The 22,943-nt window shown below is 39.2% G+C and overlaps 1 protein-coding gene across 1 annotated transcript in view; it reads left to right on the forward strand.

Moving 5' to 3' along the window:
• The window catches only part of MND1 (meiotic nuclear divisions 1), a 40,716-nt gene that overhangs the window by 2,428 nt on the left and 15,345 nt on the right, over window positions 1-22,943 (forward strand). Inside the window, 4 exon segments of the mRNA XM_041395745.1 lie at window positions 70-127; window positions 1,728-1,876; window positions 19,007-19,081; window positions 20,904-21,018. Coding sequence (XP_041251679.1) covers window positions 70-127; window positions 1,728-1,876; window positions 19,007-19,081; window positions 20,904-21,018 — 397 coding nt within the window.

A 22,943-nucleotide genomic window follows, 5' to 3' on the forward strand; every position in this document is an offset into this window, starting at 1 on the left:
GTGTAAAAAATACTCAGGCTGAGATGATGCTGCCATTTGGAAATGAAATGTCTTTCATGTTTTGCACAGAAAGATGTCTTCCAGTTGAAGGATCTAGAGAAGATTGCTCCAAAAGAAAAAGGGATTAGTAAGTGTTTATGAAAGTTATTTCTTTTGAGCAAGTAATCATTTTTGGGACAGGTCCTACAGTGTAAATTTTCCTGGCTACAGTCTTAGGTTTGTGATTTTAATAATGGAAAATATAGCTAGAATGGGAGACTGGTCAGTGGCAGGGATGTAGTGTTAAAAGTGACATGGGACAGGGGCTTGCTTATGCCCTGAGCAACCTGACTTGCAGTGACTTTCAGTGTCTGAAATCATTGTTTGCACTCAGGGATTAAATATCTGCCTGTAATATCACAAATATTTAAAATGCTAGTCCAAATATACATGGGCAGTGTGCTCTTGAGCTTTTCCCCTCCAAAAATGGCTGGACAGCTATAAATGGAAGGGGTTTGTCTTTTCTATAAAAACCTTCCTTGAGAGATCTGTTGGTTTAGGATTAGGTCCAAGAGGATTTATCTGTCCTCTTGGATTGTTTTGTATGTTCCTTATTAGTTTGCCTTCTGTGCTCATTGACAAAAGGGAGGCAAAGCATAATGTTTGTGTAGTTACCACTGTCCTTCTCTAGCTTATCTTGGTGGCACCACAAGAGTAAATGAACTTGGTGAGAGAACTGCAGATGTGAACATCACAAAGCAGGGTTTTTCAGTTGTGTCAGCAGCTAACAGAGGCATTTGTGGGCTTCTGAAGAGTTGTGGTGCTGTCTTCATTGGTTTGTCAATGCATGTGTTTAGTTGTAATTTGCAGTAAAATTGAGTTTAGAGTTTCTAAAGCCATTAACACCTTTGAATAGTGCAAATTCATCCTGTCTCTGCATATGAAGGCATTTAGCCACACAACCTAAGCCCCAGCTACTCTGAAAAGAAAAATTACTAAGCTGTTCCCATCCTGGCATCCAGCCTATAGCTTCCAAATGTTATGGGCCCCCTGTAGTCTTGAAATTGAACATCAATTACCAAACCCTGTAATTGAGCTCAAAAGTCTTTATATCTGCAGCACCTGAGGATAACATAACTACTTAGCTTTGTTGAACAGGGACCATTTTTTTTAAATTTGGTTTGAAAGGAAATGATCAGTTGTGTTCAGAAATGTTGATGCTTGTGAGTGTAAATGATGTTTTATATTGGAAGTGAATATAATTAAAATCAGAATCTGTCCTTCCCAAGTCTGTAGACAGATGGCTTTAGTGCCTCTGCTGCTATGAAATACTTTGTTGTATTACAAAGCATTACAAAGTGAAATGTAATTACACTCCCAATCAAGAAACTTAAACAAGTTAATCCAAGTTAGAATTAAGATTGCAGAACAACTTCTCAGGTACCTCTCATGGCTTTGTTATGGTGTTGTAGTGTAACATGCATGTATTTTGTGTAATACTCCTGAGCAGTGTTTTGGAAACATCTGGTAGCAGATGTGCAGAATAGCAGCGTTTAGGAGCAAACTGCTGCTTTCAGAGACATTAATCCCTTCAAGTGAAGCTTTGGGCATGTTGTCCTTGTGAAATCTTCCAGCCAGCTGACACTGGAGGAGAATAAAGACGATTGGAGATAGCAGTTTGTGTTATTCATAATTCTCCTTAGTCCAGCTTCTAAGAGGTTCTGATTTTACATTTTTGCTTTTATTAGCCTCGATGTCAGTGAAAGAGATTCTGCAGAGCCTTGTTGATGATGGCATGGTGGACACTGATAGAATTGGAACTTCCAATTATTTCTGGGCTTTTCCAAGTAAAGCTCTTCATGCCAGGAAGCGTAAATTGGAGGAGTTAGAGTCTCAGGTAAATCTGTTTTACGAAAAATACTTGTTTGTCTGAATGGGTTTGCTTTTTCTTATACCCCCTTGTCATTCTTGTTTGTCTCTCATGTGTACAAATGTACACGTCCATACATACAGATTTTACTATACGAATTATCTGTCACTCATAGTAGGGCATTGTCATTATCTTACTGTTACCTAAGGAAAACTTTGGAGGCTCTTATTGGAGCTTGAGAAAACTTTGTCTACTTGCTGCTGAAAGTGTGCTAGTCGTGAGGCAAAGTATCACTTAAGGACTCAAAGTTAGGATGTTTTTGTGTCTTTTATATAATGTAGGCTATCATGAGGTAATAACTTAAAAGTGATGACAGCTGGAATGCATAACCTGAGTAGATGAGGCAATGGTCTCTACTTAAGCCATTGTGTTTTCATCTGCTTTTATTGATGGCTTAATTTGTGAGCACTTCTGTAATCCCATACTGCACTTTTAGTAGGAGAAAAGAGCAAATTGGTCATGAATCACAGAATCAAGGAATGGTTGGGGTTGGAAGTGACCTCTGGAGATCTAGTCCAATTCCCTGCTAAAGCAGGTTCACCCAGGAGCAGGTTGCACTTGATCATGTGCAGGTGGATCTAGAGTATCTCTAGAGGAGAATCGATGACCTCCCTGGGCAGTCTGTTCCAGTGCTCTGTCACCCTCAAAGGAAAGATTTTTTTCTCTTATTTATATAGAACTTTGTGTTTGTGCCAGTTGCCCCTTGTCTTTTTGCTGGGCCTCACTGTAAGAGTCTGGCTCCATCCTCTGGACACCTGCCCTTAAGGTATTTGTATTGATAAGGTCCTCTGTCTTCCGTGAAGTCATCTCTTCTTCAGGCTGCACTGGTCCAGCTCGCTCAGCCTTTCCTCATCAGAGAGATACTCCAGTCCCCTCCTTATCTCCATAGCCCTCTGCTGGACCCTTTCCAGTAGCTGCTTGTCTTTCTTAACTGGGGAGCCCAGAACTGGGCAGAGCGCTCCTGAGGAGCCTCGCCAGGGCAGAGGGCAGGGGGAGGCAGAAGAGGCTCCTCTTCAGAAGAGCAGGGCATCTTTTGTTTGCAGCATTGCTGTCTGTGCATCTGCTTCTTTCCTCCTTTTTGGGAACTGTCTTTCTGCTTCTAATGGGAGTCGGAAATCATCTATTCATCAGTTTATTTGCAATGGGAGAATATCATAACAGGATGAACAAATGAGCTTTTTGAGACCATGTGGTGTGATTGTACCACAGCACTGCCAATTCTTCCCGTGGTTATTTAGCATTATGTTCTTTCTTCAAAAATCATTTGAATTAATGCAGATTTATGGGTAGCATCTGAACATTTTTACAGCCATTATTTTCTTCAGGCACAGCTCTGAATGAATCTCAGGCATTGCTGTCTTATGTACGGTGTTGTCAACTTCAGCTATTTCTTTATATTTATACAGTTATATCAAAATAAAAAAGGTTTTTTTTCCCCTATCTTGAATTGAAAAGGGAGCTTGACTTAGCTCAGTATGGTTTTACTGTTTTCAGGCATGGACTTAACCTGGCACAACTGGACTTAAATTGATTTTTATAGACTGGTAGTAACAATGCACTGGCTTTTACTCCAGTGGAGTTTCATTTGTCTGAAACAGATTAGTTTACCTCTGCACTGACTTGGAACTGAACTTCCTAGTAAAATTACTCAACTTATTAGTACATTCACACAAGTTTTAGACCAGGCTACTTGCTCTGCCAGCACATAAATTGCCAACTGAGAAACTGAACAAATACATTCCAAAACTCTTGCTCTGTTCACCTAACTCCCTGGTGCCACTGTTTCATTGAATGCAAATTATTTGCTCTTGGATCCTTTTTGTTGTTGCTCATGCTCCATATTATAGCCAAGTAGCTGGAAGAAGAAGTTATATTTGTTGTCCTTGCCCTTGGGTCTAGTCCCATTGTGAATTTTGAACATAATAATTGGTCAAGCAGGTCTCTGGCACTCCCTGATGAATATCTTCCTTGGAATGTCTTGCAGAATCTGCCTAATGTGCTCCATGGTAAGTATCCAGGAATTGCCTACAAAAATATGCTGGACTGCTTTAAATGTACTTTCACTTACACAAACACATCTATTATTGTGAAAGTGTAATAGGCATGTAGTTACTGATTTGTGATGTTATTTCTATGTAGAAATATACTATTCTGATATGAACAATTCTGCCATATAAAACTGTTCCAGAAATAGTTTTATTACCAGAACCTTATTTGCAAACTAAGCCCTGCCCCTGAATCTGGGCTTATTGGTATGAGAGCTCTCTTTAGATGATGGTATGAGTCTTCAAAAGTACTTCTCTTCATTACCTTGCTTTTCTGATGAGACTGGAAATGTTTCAGCATTTCCGGGAAAAGCATTTTCACTAGCTGAAAATAACTTCTCTGTTGACACAGGGGAAAGGTGGCATTTTCAATGAAGAGCTCTCTGAACGTTTTTACAAGATTATAACAGGTTCTGTCTGTGAGTTCAAATTAGCTCTTTTGGTGTTTGTACTACTCTTGATGTGCACACATACAGATTTTCTTAAGGACTTCTAAATCTAGTCACTGACTGTCACAAAACTTTTTGTCAGAACATCCAAAGCAGAGGAAAAGAGTCATCTATTGTAGCATTTTTGTTGCATGTTGCTTGCCTTTGATCATTCCCATATAGAGCTTGTGGCATGCTGAGAGATGTGTTTTCTCTCTGTGTCTTGTCCAGATTGATTGTTAACTACATGAGTCGGTCTCTTTGTTTAGCAGTTAAAAGCCAGAATCAGACTGCCTGACTTAAAGCATGTTTTAAAATCCAGCAGTTCAGTTCATGCTGCAATTAAGGCTTTTTACCAGGAGGCATTATCTTTGTTTCCTGAGGGCATGGGTAAATAGTCAAGGGAAAGGAGTGATCTCAAATGCTGAATTGTCATTAGAAAATAATGTGGAGGAACAGAACAGGCTTCTTCATGATGCAAATTCCCCTACTAATTCACAGCACTGAGGCTTATGTTTGACAAGTTGGGCCTGCTACAGGACCTTTTGCCTGCATAAGTTGGTACTTCAGAAAGTTACAGCCCTGTTGCTCATAGCATTCTGCATTTTACAGAACTTGTGATTGTGGGAGACTGTTTAAGGAGCTGTTCTTGAAGCAATTTTTTTGTTACAGATTTTTTAGTGATTATTAAGCCACACCCCATCTTGGAGATGCAGAAGCAAAGAAGTCTGGCTTGGTATTAATAATGAAGATCAAGCCAGTTTTGTCTGGATGTTTTAAGCTGCACTTCAGAGGGGTTCTGTGTATTCCAGACTTTTTCCAGGAAGGATTTATTACATGATCAGTGTGTAGAGATACCGCAATTAAAAACAATGCTTAAGTTTCTTTTGACAGCTTCCCTGCCTGACCCCATCATTTGGCTTGCTTTTGTGGAGGCAGGTGTTTGGAGAGGGGCACTAATCCCTGGCTTATATATGTGGCAGATCTTGTGCTGATCTAATTAGGATCTTGATGGTGCCCTCTAACCCCAAGTTACTGCTTGGGCCTCTTCCTGTTTTTTCTGAAAAGCAAGGATAGCAAAAGTCTTTAGTTTGTGTAGCATCTGCTAGAGCTATTTCCTCCAATAGCTCCCACAGTGAGAATGGCTAAGTAGGTCCCTTTGGATTTTGTATTGATTTATTTTGCAGTGGTGTGGTTCTTCCTGAAGGTTTATGCCTTCTGTCAGGTGCTTATTCTTCACCTCTTGGTTATGCTTATGCATCTGTGAAGAGGACCACTGAAAAACTGAAATATGTTGGAAACTGCATTTTGGTGAGATGGGTTTTTACACACATTTGGTTTGTTTGCATGTGGAAGTTTCGTTTGGTTAGATTGGGTACAGGTGTGAGATGGTGAAAGAATAGCGAGGGTGTGGACTGAGAAATAATGTTTTAACAATGTTTATAAATGAAGAAAATTTTAATGCAACCTCACCTGTCAAGAGAGCTTTTGAAGTTTCTGAGGGGTGTTGAAGCTAACTGAGGGGTTAATCTTCCTTCCCTAAGAAAAGGTGAAATTATGTGATTTTTATCAATATTTTTCTGGCTGTTGGATTCAGAAGCCTGGAGTTACCTATGATCAGGTATAGTTAACAGTTGTGAGTGTGGAAAAGAGAAATCTTTCTGACGTAGCCTTAGTATAAACAGATTCAGCTTAGATTTTCTTTCATTTTTTTCATCTGTGTCTTGGGCAAAATGCTTGCATCTGTGCTGAGAGGGACCTGAAATACTAAGCACTTAAAAGATGTTGTGGTTGTTAGAGTAACTATTGACAGCACTATGAGCACTGCAGTCCAGTAGCTTGGGAAAACAACCAGTTCGTTTCTTTTCCTCAGTGTGGTGTTGTTCATTTCACTGTTCAGTTTGAAACCGTTCATTTCACTCTCATTTCTCATGGTGTTGCTCTCTTGTGAGTTAATCTTTTGTGTTCTGAGGCTTTCACAAGGGAAAGTTTAACAGCCAAAACTGTTAGAGCTGCTGTTCCAACTGGGAGCAAAATGGTGTCACTTTGAACTGCATCGAAGATGGAACAGAATCTTTGTAGAGCAGGATACAGGATGGACATTTTGTGCTGTTTCCTGTGCTTGCTTCAACATAGTCATGACCAAGCGACTTGAGAAATTTCTGGCAATGTTTTTCTCCCACTAAGCATTGCACTGGGCCACTGTTAGTTAAGGTAGAAAAGATGAGTTGATGTTTCATTCCTTAAATCCCTGCCCTAGGGCTGGTAAAAGGAGGTATTTTCACTTCCCATGACTCATATATTGAACCAAGGGGAGAATTTGCACTGGGTACATCCTGGCTCACATTTGCCAGCTAGTTTAAAAAAACAAAAAAAGAAAAAACTCAACCAACCCCACCCTTCCGACCAGGAATGAACTTGTTGAAATTGAGTGACTTCACATGTATTAAATTGTTTGTACTAATGAGCATTGAAATATGAAAAGTGAAGGAATTTATTTTAGTAAAAAAGCAATGAAGGGAATGTTGTATTAGGATATTAGGAAATGCTTATGTTAGGAAAGCACATTGTTTGAAAACAGTTAATGGAAAAAATATTCATATTGTGAGTAATCTGCCTCCTGAAGATATCTGACAACATAAGTAAAAGGAGAGAACCTTCTTTGTTTAGAATGCACACAAAAGAATTTTGAGTTTTAACCATCAGAATGTTCTTTCAAGATACAGCTTGGTTTATTTCTATCCTTTTAGATATATTTTTCCTCCTTAAATACTGTGACTGGAAAGTTGCTGAATAAATCTGCTTGAGACCACTGACTGAAGCTCAGGAAACTTCTGCTGTCCTCATTGTTCCAGTGTGAGCAGCCTCCTCCTTCATCCCATTGACTCACTCAGTTGTTGGGGTATTTCCGCCTGGTTTGGAGGTTGATCCTGCACTGCAGTTAAGTACAAGTGCCCAGCAGTAGCTGGCTAAAAGTAACCAATCCTGAACGGAGGTACAAATCCCTGGAGATGGCAGATGTGCAGGGAGGAGTAGCAGGCCTGATGGTGCTTGAAGTCATTGATGTTGGTGATGTTGCTGTAGATACTGGACTAGTTTTGTGCCCTGGATGGAGCTTTGCATCAGCAGGGAGAGCCTGTGGGACCTAGTTCTGTGGAGCAAGCTTTTGGCATTGCTTTGTAGAAATGTCCTCAGCAGATGGTGCAGCATCAGCTCTTAGCAGAGCTCCTCACACACCTCAGGTCTCTATTGCAGTTTTCAGCCTCTCATAGTTCTGAATGCAGGCTCTCACTGTTTTGGGTTTTTCTGCCTCTCAGCAGTGATGAGCTATTCCTAGAGGTACATGTGCAACACCTTTGGAATCATGGCTTAATGATTTCGATTGAACAGTTTATTTTTGTGGTGTAATATTTTCACATTATCCATTGAAAAGCTGTATTCAGTGTGTTTTTAAAAATTCTTTGTCTATTTATTGAAAAAAAAGGACTTGTGGGCATAAAATGTCTTAAGGTTTATCATGATCTTCAGCTTTGCTGTAATACATTTAGAAAGCTTAGCACTATCTTTTTCATATATATTTTATTATTTTTAGTGAGTAGATGATGACATGGTTAAAGAATTGTCCTTTAAACCAGAGAATGACGTTTGCAGAACCAGAAGTCAGAACTAACACATGCGACTTGTGTTAATAGTTACTTATTTAGACATTTTTCTCATTCAGTAATTTAGACATATGTGTGCTTACAATTTAATTTTTTTACGTTGCAGAAAATGTAATAAATTGTTCCTTTCCAGGAAAAAAGAAATTCTGATGGCTGAAGAGATGTTTCTTTTAATGCTATTATAAGGCCTTGAGCAACATGGTCTAGTGGGACGTGTGCCTGCTTATGGCAGAGGTAGTTGGGACTGGATGGTCTTTAAGATCCCTTCCAGCCCTTACCATTCTATTGTTCACAGAGGTAGTTGGGACTGGATAGTCTTTAAGATCCCTTCCAGCCCTTACCATTCTATTACTCTGTAATATGTAGGCAGGATCCCAGTGTGTTGACTAAGCTGTTAGAGCAGTCTTCCCGTATGCATGGTGAGCCTCCTTTTTCCCCCTCTTATTTGAGGATGCGTCATTTAGCTTTCTAGTTAGTTAGTTAGTTATTCTTCCTTGGATTGCCCTGACCATTTTGATAATCTACAGCCCCAGTGAGCTGGGTGATTCCATTCTGTGCCGACTCACTTTTTTTATTTCTCATGCACAGTAATTACTCTCCCAACAGAGACAATTAGTGACCCTTCCCATGTTCAGCCTTCTGGCTTTCAATGATGTATACATTTTATGTGAACTGAAGGACCAGACTCAAAAAGAAATGGCTTACTGCAGAGCTGGGATGGTATGACTAACTCACTTCAGACCATCCAGGAGGAGCTATAGCAATTAGGGCAAGAGGCTGAGAATTTGCATAATTTAAATGTTGTCGATATGTTGATTACATCTATGCCCATCGGTTCTTTGATCCTGTAAGGCTTATTCCCTCTATTAGTCCCCTGGAAAATGCTAATAAAATTTTATTAGAATAGTCCACAATTTTTGTTACTTCTGCATCTTGCACATGAAAAAGGTGATATCTTAAAACAATTCTGCGTTTACTATGTCCTAAAATGTCAGTCAGAGAAGACTCTTCTAATGCTGTAGCTTATTAGAGCCTTCTGGAATTATGTTTTACGGCATGCTACAAAGCCCTGGAGAGTAAGCTTAGTTACTGGTCTCATGGCAGATTTCTAAAAATACAGTGCTCTGGAGGCTTCTGTTGGAATTAAGCAACTTCATAATTTGTGTTCATTAGTTGAATTTCATGCTTTTCCTTTTACTGTTAATATGTAACTAACATGATGGCAACTGTGAAATAAAGGTTTTTCTTTCCTTCCTTCTTGATAAGTATAAGGTAAAATTGGCATGATTTAAGAGCAATTTTTAAAAAAACTGTCTCTGTAATAACTCTAAAGATTTTAATGTAGGTTTGAAGGAAGATTCCTACTATACTAAAAAGGTTATATTGATATTTATTCTGATATAATGCAGGAAAACCACTAGGTTTTTCAAATAGGGTTGTGTGTGATGCTGAAGTTTTTAGGTAATATCATCACACAGTTTACCTTTTTGAAGAGCTTTGCACTCTGGCTGCTAGCTCCATTCCTGGCATTGCAGTGAAATTATTAATCTGAAATGAAAAGAAACTGGAAGTGAAAACAGGGCTCTCACTGCAGAAGCCCAGTCAGGTCCGGCAGAAACACAACCCTGCACATCTCCCTGTGCCCACGGCCAGCATGGCCACTGGGAATGGCAGTTCAGTAGATCAGCAGAAAAGCAGCATCCCAAGAAACTTCAAAGGCTTAAATGTTCTGTGCTGTCTGGAAGTTTGCCTGTACTGTAAGGCCAGAAGCTTCCAGCCTGATGATAGGCAGCCAATACTGCTTTCAAAGCTGGATTTGATGGAGACAGTGAATTGTAGTCCTATTTAATGTAAACTTTGACTTTCACCTTAAAATCTTTTAATTCAATTAATATAGCATATTTTACTTTAGAAAATTAACATGCATGTAGAAATGAGCTACCAGCAAGCAATTATAGAAGTCTCACTTCATAGAATTTTCCTTTTCTGAAAGGAATAAAATTAAAGAAAAACTAAACATAAAACCAAAGAGTATAAAACCAAAATGTGTTATTTTGTTGCGAGGAGGCTTTAGAGGAAAAGGTCTTTCTTGTCACAGCCAAACAGCTGATTATTTTTGAACACATGGAAAGATTCTTCTTTGTATTCAGAATTGGAGATGGCTGGGTGATCTGTGTAAGCATTACTTAAAAATGACAAAATTGGCGTAAAGAGTCAGTATATAAAATTGCTGTCAAAACTCTGCAGTTTGATAGATGTATTTTACTGAGGTTTACTATTTTACTGATAATATCTCATGTAGAATTTTGGCATTTCTAGAAGGCTGTGGAATAAAGTTTGATTTGGTTTTCACAGCCTTTAAGCAAACGTAAGCTCAGGGAATATTGCATGAATATTGTGTTTTAACTTGTGTCTGTTCTGCTTAGTCCCTGAAGGCATTGTCAGTGTATGGTCCAGCTGCTTCGGATAGCAATCTTTAAAAACCCTTTAGGGAAAAACTGAAACTTCTCTTCATTCTCTCCCTTTCTTTTCAAGGGAAAACATCTTTCTGTGTTCTTCCTGCCTTGAACAGACCTATTAACTACCACCTTGGACTTTGTAGGTTTATAAATACAAATAACATAAACCCTAATATTCAGTAACAAGCATATCCTTCATATCCAGGTATGAAAATTTCCTGTAGTTCTGTCAGTCATGTGCATGTCTTTTGAAGTTCTTTCAGCTTTCCTTATTAGATTGCTTGAATTTGTGAAACAGTGTTGAATGATATGTTTCAGCTGCTTTTTGTTGGTTTGGAGTTTTTTTTAGGTTGATTGGGGCGTACTTGATATTTGTATCTGAGTAGACAGCCATCTGTCCCTCAGGTCGTGCCAATTACGCCAACTCTGAAAGCAGCCACAGAAATTCAGTTCTTTCATTGAGCCTGCACAACTGTTTCTTTCACCTTTTGTCTTTTAAGGAGGTTGGCCTTGAGCAGTTATTGCGTAACCACTACTTATCAAATGGTGTTGCAAATGAATGAAGCAAAAACAAAAGCTCTTGGCAAGACATTTTCTCTAAATTAACTTAATTATTATGGCAAATCTAAAAAGATGGAAAATAATTGAATTAAAATAGTTTTAATGGAGAGGGGTTTGCTGTATAGTAATATTTTTAAAATAATTGCAGGTAACAATATCAGGTTTGTACATTTGAACCTTCACATGGATGGGTGAAGGTTCCTATGGAGGGGGAATTTCTCATTTGTTTCTTCTGAATACCCCACATTTTATTTCATTTGCCAGAAAAAAAAAACAGGACTCGTATTCAGAATGGCCTGAGAACAGAGCCATGCCTAATTTACTGTATCGTATTTCAGCTTACTCTCATCTGTTAGCATGTTAACTAAATCAGGATTATAGACCTAAATTTAATCTTGAAATGCAAAATGAATTGTGTTTGTGGGAGGGGCAAGTAAATCAGTTTTTCCCACATGGATACTCTAGCAAAACATAGAAATGCTGCTTATGAGTGCAGAGATCTAACTTAAGAATTACTAGTTTTTGAGAGTCTTTGTAGTGCTTTGTCAAACAATTGTATGGAGATATTTTTTCAGTTTAGTCCCCTGAAAAAAACCTTCACTCCTACAGCATGAGTGTCAGATACTTTTTTTTAATCACTGACATATTTATAGTGCTAAACTTAAGAATTCACACTTGTTATCTCTTTGGTCCCTCTTAAAAAAGACAGAACTTACACATTGGCAGGATTAGTAGTATGATGTTTTGGAGCAAGTGTTATTTACTTAAAATAATCAGTGTACCATCCTTTTATTTTGAATAGCAAACATCATGTGTTATGGGGGAAAGGGAATGTATTCAGCTCTGTCTTAATGACCATGATGAGGGAGTCAAGAGCTTATGGGTCAGGATAAAAGAGCAGAGTGGAAAGAGTGATACTGTTGTGGATATGTGCTGCAGGCTGCCTGATCAAGAGGAGATGGGGGATGAGGCCTTCTACAGGCAATTAGCATCAAGTCTTAAAGGCACAGGCCTTGGTTCTTGTGGGGCACATTTAAGTACCCTGACATCTGCTGGAGAAGCTGTACAGCAATATGCAATCAGTCCAGGAGGTTTCTGGAAAGCATTGACAATAACTTCCTGCCACAGGTTGTAGAGGATCTCACAAGGAATGGTGTGCTGACTGACCTCATAGTAACCAACAAGGAAGTCTTGTGGAGATGTGAAGGTTGGGGGCAGCCTTGGCTCTAGTGAGCACAAGATTGTAGAGGTCAGTGTTGGATGAAGAGGTAGCAGGACAGCAAGAAAGATGATGACCGTGGACTTTAGGTGAACTAACTCTAGCCTCTTTAGGGATATTCTTGGAAGAATCCCATGGGAACCAGGCCTTGCAGGGAAGAGGGGTCCAGGAGAGTTGGTTGATGATCAAGGCTCACTTCCTTCAGGCTCAAGAATGATACATCCCAGTGAGAAAGAAGTCAGGCCAAGGGCACAAGAAACCACCGTAGATGAACTGCAGGTTAACTGCTGTCGTTACTCAAGTAAAAGCAAAACGTTTCTAGGAGACAGAAGCAAGGCCAGGCCACTTGGAGTGAGTATTGAGAGGTGGTCAGGAGAAGTAGGAATGAGACTTGAAAGGCCAAGTCCCATCTAAAATTACATCTGGCCACCTTCTGAAATTCAACAGGGACAAACACAGGGTCCTGCACTCAGGGAGAAAAAACACCATGCACCAACATAGGCTAGGGGCTGACCTGCTGGAAAGCAACTCAGCAGAGAAGGACCCAGAGAACTTGGTGGACAGCAAGCTGTCCCTGAGCCAGCAGTGTGCTCTGGTGGCCAAGAAGGCCAGTGGTATCCTGGGGGTGCATTAGGAAGAGCAGGTTGAGGGAAGTGATCCTGTCCCTCTACTCAACCCTGGTGAGGCCACATTTGAAGTTCTGTGTTCAGTTCTGAGTTCCACAGTACAAGAGAGACATGGAACTCCTGGGGGGGAAGAGCTACTAAGTTGGAGTGAAGAGCTACTAAGTTGGTTGGGAGTCTGGAGAATCTCTCCTATGAGAAAAGGCTGCGGGGGCCAGGCTGGTTCAGCCTCAAGAAGAGGTGACTGATTAGTATAAATATCTAAAGTGTAGCTATCAAGAGGATGGATCGAGGCTCTTTTTGGTGGTGCAGCGCAACAGGACAAGAGGCAGTGGACAGAAACTGATGCACAGGAAGTTCTGCCTGAAATGAGGAAGAAGGTCACTGTACAGGTGACCAAGCACCAGCACAGGTTATGCAGGAGGGTTGTGGAGTCTCCCCCTCTGGAGATATTCAAGAGCAATCTGGATACAGTCCTGTGCAATGTGCTCTAGGACAACCCTGCTTGAGCAGCAACGTTGGACCAGATGAACCACTGTGGTCTCTTCCAAGCTGACCAATTCTGTGATCCTTTTTTCTCCAGAAAAATTGAGTTTATTCCCTATCCTCTCCCAGGTTTTGAATTGACTCTTTCAAAGATTACATTAAAAAACATTTTTGGTAAAATTTATATGATGCATAAAGAGAAGAGAGTTCTTGAACATTTTTCCAATATACCTATATTGCAGTATTTAAAAAAGAGAAGTTCTTACAAATACAGAAATATGGTAGGCCCTAACTCTTCCATTTTCTTTTTCTACAGTCTGTTTTCCTTCCATTTTATGATGTTTTCTTGCTGAAAAAATCTTGGTTATTCTTCAGTTTATGAGTTAAAAATTCTTATTCTATCTTGCTTTGATCTCTACTCTTGTTCTTAGCTGTATTTCCTGAACTGTTGCAGTCTCCTAGTTGTTCCTTCTAAGTCCCACCAAATACAAATCCCTACTTTTATTGCTGAAATGACTTGGAGTGACTCAGGGAGTGACCTTGCCTGCTGCTTTCTCTTCCTCTCACAAATGTTAAAAGATAACAAAAAATAGATATTAATTGTATTTACGTAGCAAGTGTATGTTTGCTGTTTGTGCCTCACTAAGAGTTTAATGGGACGTTTATCTCATCCCTGACTGAGGTCCCAGTGGACCTGGTGGCAGTTCAGTTCACTGGGTGGTTTATATGGAGAAATGGCATTTCATGGGTGATACAGAACATCCTGAGATCAGAGCAGAGGCCACAGTACTGCACGTCACAGGAGGGCTCCACGCTGTTGAGACCGTGATTAGCTGGCTGCAAAGTTTCTTTACATGTATTTGGAAGCCCTGGGAAGCATGGATTTGTGACTGTGTGTGTAAAAAGAGTAGCTGTATGCATGCTTAGTGTAGTACTTAAGAAAGCAGTTCTTAAGCACTTCAGTGTGCTGCCCTTCAGGATTTTTTTTCCTCTTTAAGTTTTAGTCAACAGTAACTATTAAGTGATTTCTTTTAGTAATGTTCTGTGCCTTTCTTTAACACAAAGGTCTGTTTTCAATATTTTCAGATTGTTCTTTGGCTGTTGATCTTTGTATTTTTCCTCTCTATATGTTATTAGTCTGTTTTTAGCTTCAATTTTTTCTATCTTTCTTTAAAATCTAGAGGAATGCTTTGAAGTACTTTCTCTCCATGCCTTCTGTCAATTCTACTTAAGTTTTTCAGTAGTGAGTTAGTTTTCACATAGAAAAGAAATACACCTATCTACTGCTTAATGTTATCCTAAAGCTCTTGAACTGCTTTTGTTTAAGCTGAAAGCAAACTAGCCTTGCCTTTAGCCTGAAATGACGCACAGTGAGCTTCAAACCAAAGCAAATAACTTTGCAAGTTAGAAATAATATAAAAATGGATGTCTTTAATTCTTCTGTCATGGCACAGTGAGTGGCGCTCACAAGAACAGTAGTTTTTAATACCATTTTTGGTTGAGTGTTTGGCCAAAAGAAAACCAAACGGATGATATTTCTCTTTCAGACCATAATGATAGTGAGTTAACAGCTGTGAGCACTCTTGGTGGTTAGCATGTGAGACCTTGGCTTGATTCTTGGCCAGTGAACATACTCAGGGGGCTGGGTTTGCATGGCTTATGCTGGGTTTGTAGATATTTTAATATGCTGGTGAGACAAGCTACATGTTTGGTGGGATACTGGTGGTTAGAGTGGTTAAAAACAGAATCAGATGGCATAGGACCAACAAAAACTTTTGCTGGAGAAAAAAAAAGGTAGTTTTTTTATTCTAGAATAAAAGTCTATCAGGGAAGTTTTGAGAAGGAACGGAACTGAAACCTGCTGCTGTTGTTTGTTGGGGTTAAACATTCCTCTTCCAACTGTACATCAGTGGCTTGCTGAAGTGGAGCCCTGGTATTAATGTGTTCATACTAGATTATAAATGATGTGAGTATGTCTAATCTGTTCTTTGATACAAACCAGACCCAAGTTCCATGATGGAACTGGTGGTTATCACCAGCACACAGCACTTTGCACACCCAAACTGCTGCACACATGTATAGCTGAACATTGTGACGCCTTTGCAGAGTAGGAAAAATCATCCCTTTGGGGATTTTGGGAGACTTTGGGAGGACTTTGGATTGAATTAATGTCTAAGGCTAGCAGCCATTTAATTGGTCACACTGGTCTGTAAACTAAATAAATTGTTCCCCAACTCTCCTGTTTTATAGATGCTAGTTATTTTTTTCATTAAACTGTCTTCTTGCAGGCTCCCACTGTGTTTTGAAAACATGAAAATGCTCTTGTGGAGAATATTTTTAACTTCTTAATTTTGAATTATTTAGTCTCCTCTCCTTTTTCTTTCCCCATGATGATGTATTTGCTGCTTTCTTGCATCTTGCTTAATCATTTACTGATTCAGAGCAGTCAGATTGAAGACAGGAAACTTTGTAATGGAGTAGACTCTCTACTTCTTCTCCGCACATGGTCAGTTGCACTTGTGGCAGAAGGTTGTTCCTGTGTCAGCCCAGACATCTCTCAAGAAACATAGAGGGGACACAGTATCTTTATCTCTGGGCCAGTCTCTCTGCTTTTGGCTGGAGTCAGATTTCTCTGAGAGTGGTTAATGTTCCTTGAGAAATTGTTTGCCAGTCCCCTGAAAAATGTCCCCGAGATTGTTCCAAGAATTGAAATATTCCATTTGCTACTGTGCTTCTTTGTAATCAGGCTTTTCTACAGCTGGTGAGTGGGAAAGTAAGTCACTGTATTTGTCCAGATGTGGTCGTCTGCTATCATGCATACACAGTGTTTGCATATTCTACTTTTTTTCTTTTTAATGTCCTATAAGCTGTCATTTGCCATTTGTACTTGCCTTTCAATTAAGTATTGTATCATGTGTATCCATCCTTCCTGTGACTCCTTTATCCTTGCTGTCTTTCCTTCTTTCGTTATAGTTATTTTCAGCTGTGTTCCCACCTCTCTACCCAAGCCTTTCTGCTTCTCTCATAGTCATAGATTCTTTGTACAAACCCTGGCCATCTGTTCCTCACCCTTTGAATCCTTGTCCTGTGTTAGGGTTTTTTCTATATCTTGCCTCCTTCTGCTATACTATTCTGCTTCCTTTCTGTATCCTCAGCTTTTATTTGTTGTTCTAGAGGATAACCACCATGACTTTGAAATAATGCACAAAGAGCTGAGGTGTCAATTTATTTCATAAATTTTTTTGTTATGTGAAATAATAATTAAAGAATGGTTAAAAAAATCTGAAAATTAAAAAGCAATTAAAATCTGTGAGTTTAGAAAGCAATACCTTAAATAAGATTATGTAAAAATCATCTTTGCTTTTAGGCAAAGGAAGGTCTTCTAACCTCATGGCATGGCAACCTTGCATGTTGTGTAGGACAGAATCTAAGAAATTCCTTTGTCTCCCATAGTTTGTCATTACTGTATCTTGCATTAGTAAATTATGTGGAACGGAGGATCATGAAAATTATAAGATGCCTTTTTGGGTGCTTCCATGCTGGAAACCAGCATGTGTGGTTTGCACTTCCTTGAGAGCTCCTTCTGTACATCCATTTTAGAGAAAGTGGAAACATTCCTTAAGAACTTAATGAGTATGGAAAAACAACAGAGAAAGTGACACCTTTATGACTTCTCTTTCAGAGACCATTGGCTTCTTTGCACTTGCAGTAGAAGGGTCTGGATAAGCTCCTTGGCTTCTCTTCCTTCTCTGTGGGTTTTATTCTAGAAAAATCCTGTGTTCAGAGATGCCAAATGACATGTTCTGGGGTTTGTCTTCCTTGGACTTTGTGAACTGCAAACTGCATCTAAGTACTTACCCTCTTCTGAACTGTATACTTCTGTTTAGGATGGCATTGTGTGGGGACTAACACACCTACTCTTTTAAGAATTTTGTGGAAAACCTGGAAGGAGTACTCTTTGACTATCCACCAAAATTAAGATGTTGGTGTACTTCAAGCCACACAGTCAAACCTATGCTGCCTCTGTGGTTTCTTGCACTGAGGGCAGCAAGTAAACAGCTGGACATATTTTTCCTCAAATTATGTCTTGTCATTAGTATAATTCCCATATAAATTGAAGAAAACTAAAACATTCTTTTAGAAAGGAGACTTTCTTGTCTGTATGCATGCTCACACGTGCATGAACACAGAGTAATTATTTTTAAAAATTGAGTGTGAAAGGAACCACTAAACCGAGTGAGTTGCAGTTGGGCTGTATCCTAATCTTCATGGACCACCAGTATGGAGTTTCTTTTTACTGTTATGACTGATCTCCAAGACTTGGCAGTAAGCTCTGCCTGTTATTTATCATACATTTACATTTAATATTCTGAAAATATGGACCAAACGCTGGCTTAAATTGAAATTGAGAAGTGATTATACCTCCAAAGAAGTTAAGTTTGTGTTGCATGAATGTATTAATATCAGCTGCACGATTTTGACCATATGGTTAAATTATCAAGGCTGGGGATTGGAAGAAATATCTGGGAATGCTTTTGCACTCAGTGGGATCCTCAGTGAGAAAGGGAATGTAGAAGTGGAGGACTCATGTGGGGGATCTTGGGGTAGAGCAGAGTAAAAACTAAAACAAAGGGTATTCAAAAAGCATGCTATTATTTCTTTTTTTTTTTTTCCTTTTGTGTTGGTTTCAATGCAGTAACTGTATTTTATTATATATTTTTTTTTTTGTTCTCGTTCATCTCATTTAATATTTCGAGGTGCTTTGTCTGATGCTGAGTATGGTGTCCCTGAGGGTCGAGTCATACTCCTGCTCAGCTTAAGAGTTTCCAAAGTATCTCTGGAAAGCTGCCAACTGAACTGGAAAGGCCTGGTTCAAGATGGGTGGCAGGTTAATAGAGAGAGATCTCTCTTGGCAAATTATTTCTCCTGATGTAACAGAAAAATGGAGGGATTATTCATGCCAGCCCTGTGAGACTCCTCTGCCTCAGGCCTGAGGGAAGGGATCTCTGTGGGGTCCAGCAGTGCAAGGGCCACACAGTAAAAGGGGGCCACAGCTTTGCATGCCTTTGAACAGAGGCTTCTGTTCATCAGCATGTAAAAGGGATTGGGGCCATGCCAGTGGCATACTAGACTTTGGGAGCACCAGTATCTGCAGCTGAGCAGGTGGACCTGCTGCAGCTTTGTCACTGCTTCCATTGAATAGGGACAGCTGGAAAAGGACCAAAGGGAATCAGATCCACAGCCTCCATGTTACAGGGTCCTTTGCATAGAGATGCCAGATTATGGTATGAAATAGGATTTTAGTCCCATGCTGAACTTGCAGTATATAACAAGATTATGTGCAACGGGAATAAAAATTTCTTAGACTTGGAGTTGTTTCCTGTAATTCTTCTCTGTGGTTCAGAGCCTCAGATTTATCTTTGGGCACTTTTGTATTTATTTGGTCTTTATTACATAAGTTACATATGTATTTTAAAATTTAATTTTTTTAACATATGTATTTTAAAAAGACATATTCACTTGTTTATTTAAATACATAATATGTATACACATTTTATAGCTGTGTTTAATATTACTGAAAAAGTTTGATTTTGTTCTTTGTTTTCTTTACCAGTTTGCTGAAAGCAGTCAGAAAAAAGAGGCTTTAGAAAAAAGCATTGAGAAATCAAAAATTGGACGTGAAGATACTGTAAGTTGCTTTGGGGGGATGTAATCCTACAAGGAAATAGTGCAACAAGTATGTACTTTTTGTAAATACTAATGTAGTACTTCCAGGTATTTTCAGATTTAAAAGTATCTTAAAACTTGAACTACCCAGAGGTGTGTACCAGAGTTGCCAATGGTTGCTGAACTGCCAAATCTGGTAACTACAAATTTAGATGTTGGTTTGGGTTTTTTTCAATTTATTTGTAATATAGATTCCTAATTACTGTTCTGAGCAGTCATGTAAGCCCAGTGCTCTTTACATGCTGAAGCTGTTAACACTGCAAAAAATATCTCTAGGCTTCCTGTTTGTCATAACCAACATACTAGTTAGAAATGGGTTGTATGGTATTCTAAGTTGCTGACTTGCATTGACTTGAGTGCTCAGTCTAAAGTGATTGAAACCTCCAATAACCACGCACACCCAGAAGCTTTCAGGAGAAACTGAATTTTGTAGGAAAGTGCCAAATCTTCAAATCCAAACTGTTTTGTAGAACCACTCTAGGTTTTCCCTATGTATGTTTCATTTACCCATTAAGGAATAGAATGAACCTTACCATCAAACTCTGTTAAAGTTGCACCTTACCATCAAACTCTGTTCAAGTTGCAGTTCCACAAATTCAATTAAAACCAGTTTTTGGGCAGTGTCTTTAATGGGGATTCTTTATTAATTCATTCTCAATGGACTGTAATCAGGAGTCACAGGCAGGTTTCTCCCATAGTTGTGCTTGTCATGTTTCCAAACAAACTGTTTCAGCCTTGGGCTTCTCCAGCATGTAGCCTGCCCTACAGAAAGCTGTTGGTCTGGAAATCCTGTTCTGAATGACGTTTCCAACATTTTTTGTTCCTGATTATACATCAGGGAGAAGTCCTAAAAAATCTAGATTGCAGTGTAGGTCTCCAAGCATCTCACCTCCATACCTCAGCATCTGGAAACTTTTGATTTCCATTCTGTGTTTTCAGAACACGCTGAATCCAAACTGCTGGCAAAAGCACGGGGAATATGGAAGTTTTGGGGGGGGGAACCCAAAAACTGTAAACAAAACCCCAAATCCACAAACACCTCAGACCATGGAGATTGCCTTTGGTAAAATCTCGATGGCTTACCAACTCTTGCAGTCTGGCTCTTCTAGGCTACCCTAGCTTGAGTTATTTGAATATCAGCCAGTTCCAGTGTTTGTCTGTAACTACAGGCTGAATTAGAAGTATGTGCTGAGCTGGCTGTGGGAGAGCTCATGTTGAGTCAGTGTCTGCAGATTCTTATTGATCAATAGAATCTTTGAGGTCAATATTGTGCACAATCCTAGCAAAGACTACCATGTCATAAAGGTCTGAATTTATTTTTGAGACCATTGCTCTTAAATGGTGTGGAAAAGAAAAAAGACAAGTTCAGAGGGTGTTCATACACAGCATCTCAATTTGTGGAAGGGTGGATGGTAGGTTTTTCTGTAATGCCATCTTTTATTACAAGACTAGCACTCCTAAATACTGCTTAACCTTTAAGCCCAGTAATTAAGAGATCTCTTTGGAGTTTGTTAAACCATGGTTCAAAGGTTATAGAAAATTTCTTTTGTTGATACATTTTGGCCTTAACTTTTTTTCCTTCCAGTTGGTATTCAGTATCATTTAGTGCCTCTGAGAATTTTATGTAATAAAATATGCTCAAGTAGTTCATAGACAGAAGGCAGTAGTGAAAGCAGCTTTTAAATTTGTATGGTTTTATTTTTTAAAAAAAACTTTGTGTGATAATTACTGTATTTAATATTTGGGGGGTTTTTTGTCTCTCCTAACATCCTTTGAATCCTCAGGCGGATCGTGCAGCACTGCTGAAGGAACTTGCTGCCCTTAGGCAGAAAAAAGAGCAGCTAAAGACAGAAATAGACAAATACAGGGAATGTGATCCAGACGTGGTTGAAGAGATGCGTAAGTTGTGTATTGTTTAAAGTGATCTTTTGCCTGAAAAGGTCTGCCATTCTTTAGCTTAAAATCTGGTATTCAGAGGTCAGTCAAAGAATAGCTGCTTTTCTTTTTAAAGCTGAGCAATAAAAAACAGGTACACTGACCATTTCTTTTCATGTACTGCTCTATTATATATGAGGAGGTTTATTGATACTTACTCTGCCACCACCTGAGCAGCTGAGAAACAATCCTATAATTAAAATACTCTGATGCTTTAGAATTAATATCAGGATCATCCTTTCTAGGACCATGTTAATTCTATAACTTGTGCTGTACCCTAGAATGTGTGTAGGAAGAGGAGTCTCTAGCTCCTGTTTGCCTTCAGTTCCATGCTGTTAAGAGGGGTATCTTTCTACTTTGTCTTGCCTATTTAAAACATAAGCATTTCATTAGAGACACTTAATTGTCTCTTACGCAAAAGTAGGTTATCACACTCTTGACTGACTCTGCTGTCTCAGACATGCTGGGATTTGGTTGGAGTTTCTAACTCTAATGGAATATAGAGAATGATGAGTGACTTTAATACAGAATTTGGCACTGAAATGTGCTTAATATTTTGATCCTTAGCATGAAAAATTAAAAGCATTCATGAAATTTTATTCAATTTTCTCTACTGTAGCTTTCATGTTTTATTTATTAGGCTCTTACATTGCTACCCAAGCACCACTGCATATTCAGGTTGCTATAATGCCAAAATTCTCTTAAAAAGTGACAAGAAACAGGCACAAAACTTTTTCTGAAAAGAGATGTGGCTAAATCTTTCTTCTTCCTTATTTTACTAACAAAGTCCACAGCTTTAGAGCTGTTCTGAGAGAAAGCCAGGAACATAAACAGAGTTGGCAGCACTCTCCAAATATGGACAGATATTATTTATTTTGAGGAGCTGTGACATTTTTTGTCAGCTGTGTTATCTTTCCCTAAGGATGTAATGGTATGCCAGGGAATAAGCAAACTTGAGACCTGAGGTTAGTTACTGTGCTGTAAATCCCTTGCTGCCTGCTCTCCTGAGGAGAAGACGCATTCCAGCTGATTCCAGCTGTAAAAATGAATGAGGTTAGGCAGATACCAACAGCAGAGGGATGTGTAACATCAGGTATTTTAACTGCTGAGGTACCCTTACAGTCAGCATCTCACAGAATGGTTTGAGAGCCTCTCTTCTGAAACAGTCACGGTGAGCACGTTCCTAAACACGGCACAAGGGAGCAAATCACAGCTGCAATGCTAGGGCAAGCTGGTAACATGCAAACTAGTATCCTGGAAAGAACAAAAAAAAGGGAAAGAAATGTAATACTTAGTTGCTTCAGTCATGCCCTTGTCTTTTGTCTGTATGTTGTGGATTTGGGTTTTTCTGTCCAAATGTATGGAAGCTCCATGTGAATTTCTGTGATGGAGGGATGAGCATTTAAGGGACTTGTGAGGTTAGCACCAACCATTGAGCTACCTGTAGGTTTCCCAGGGGAATATGCAGTAGTGTCTCAAAATTAATTTGTCCTTGAACTTAATTTTAAAAGTTTCTGCTTCATTATATGTTTTGTCAGGCATTGCTACAGTAGCAGTGTGCGTTGTTGCTGGAAATGTATGAATGAATAATTGTGGCGTCAGTTTTGGGGAGTTAATGTCCTTGTCAAAGCTGAATGGAAGTTGACAGGCTTTATGGAAGAGACTGAATAGGAGAAAAAAAAAAAAATTAGGGGCATTTCTTTCAGTTCCAGAGTGCAGAAAAGTGCAAAGGCAGAAGTAAGAAGGCAATAAAGAATCTCAGGCAATGGAATGCATTCAGCTAGACGTCAGAGTTATTGCAGACGTCAGAGTTATTGCTGCTGTTTCACAGAAAAAAGCCATATTATAAAAGTTACTCATTCACAGATTTTCAAACTGCACATGGGTGA

This window comes from Onychostruthus taczanowskii, unplaced genomic scaffold (genome assembly GCF_017590055.1).
Source record: "Onychostruthus taczanowskii isolate IOZ18803 unplaced genomic scaffold, ASM1759005v1 scaffold12, whole genome shotgun sequence".
NCBI classification, from domain to species: domain Eukaryota; kingdom Metazoa; phylum Chordata; class Aves; order Passeriformes; family Passeridae; genus Onychostruthus; species Onychostruthus taczanowskii.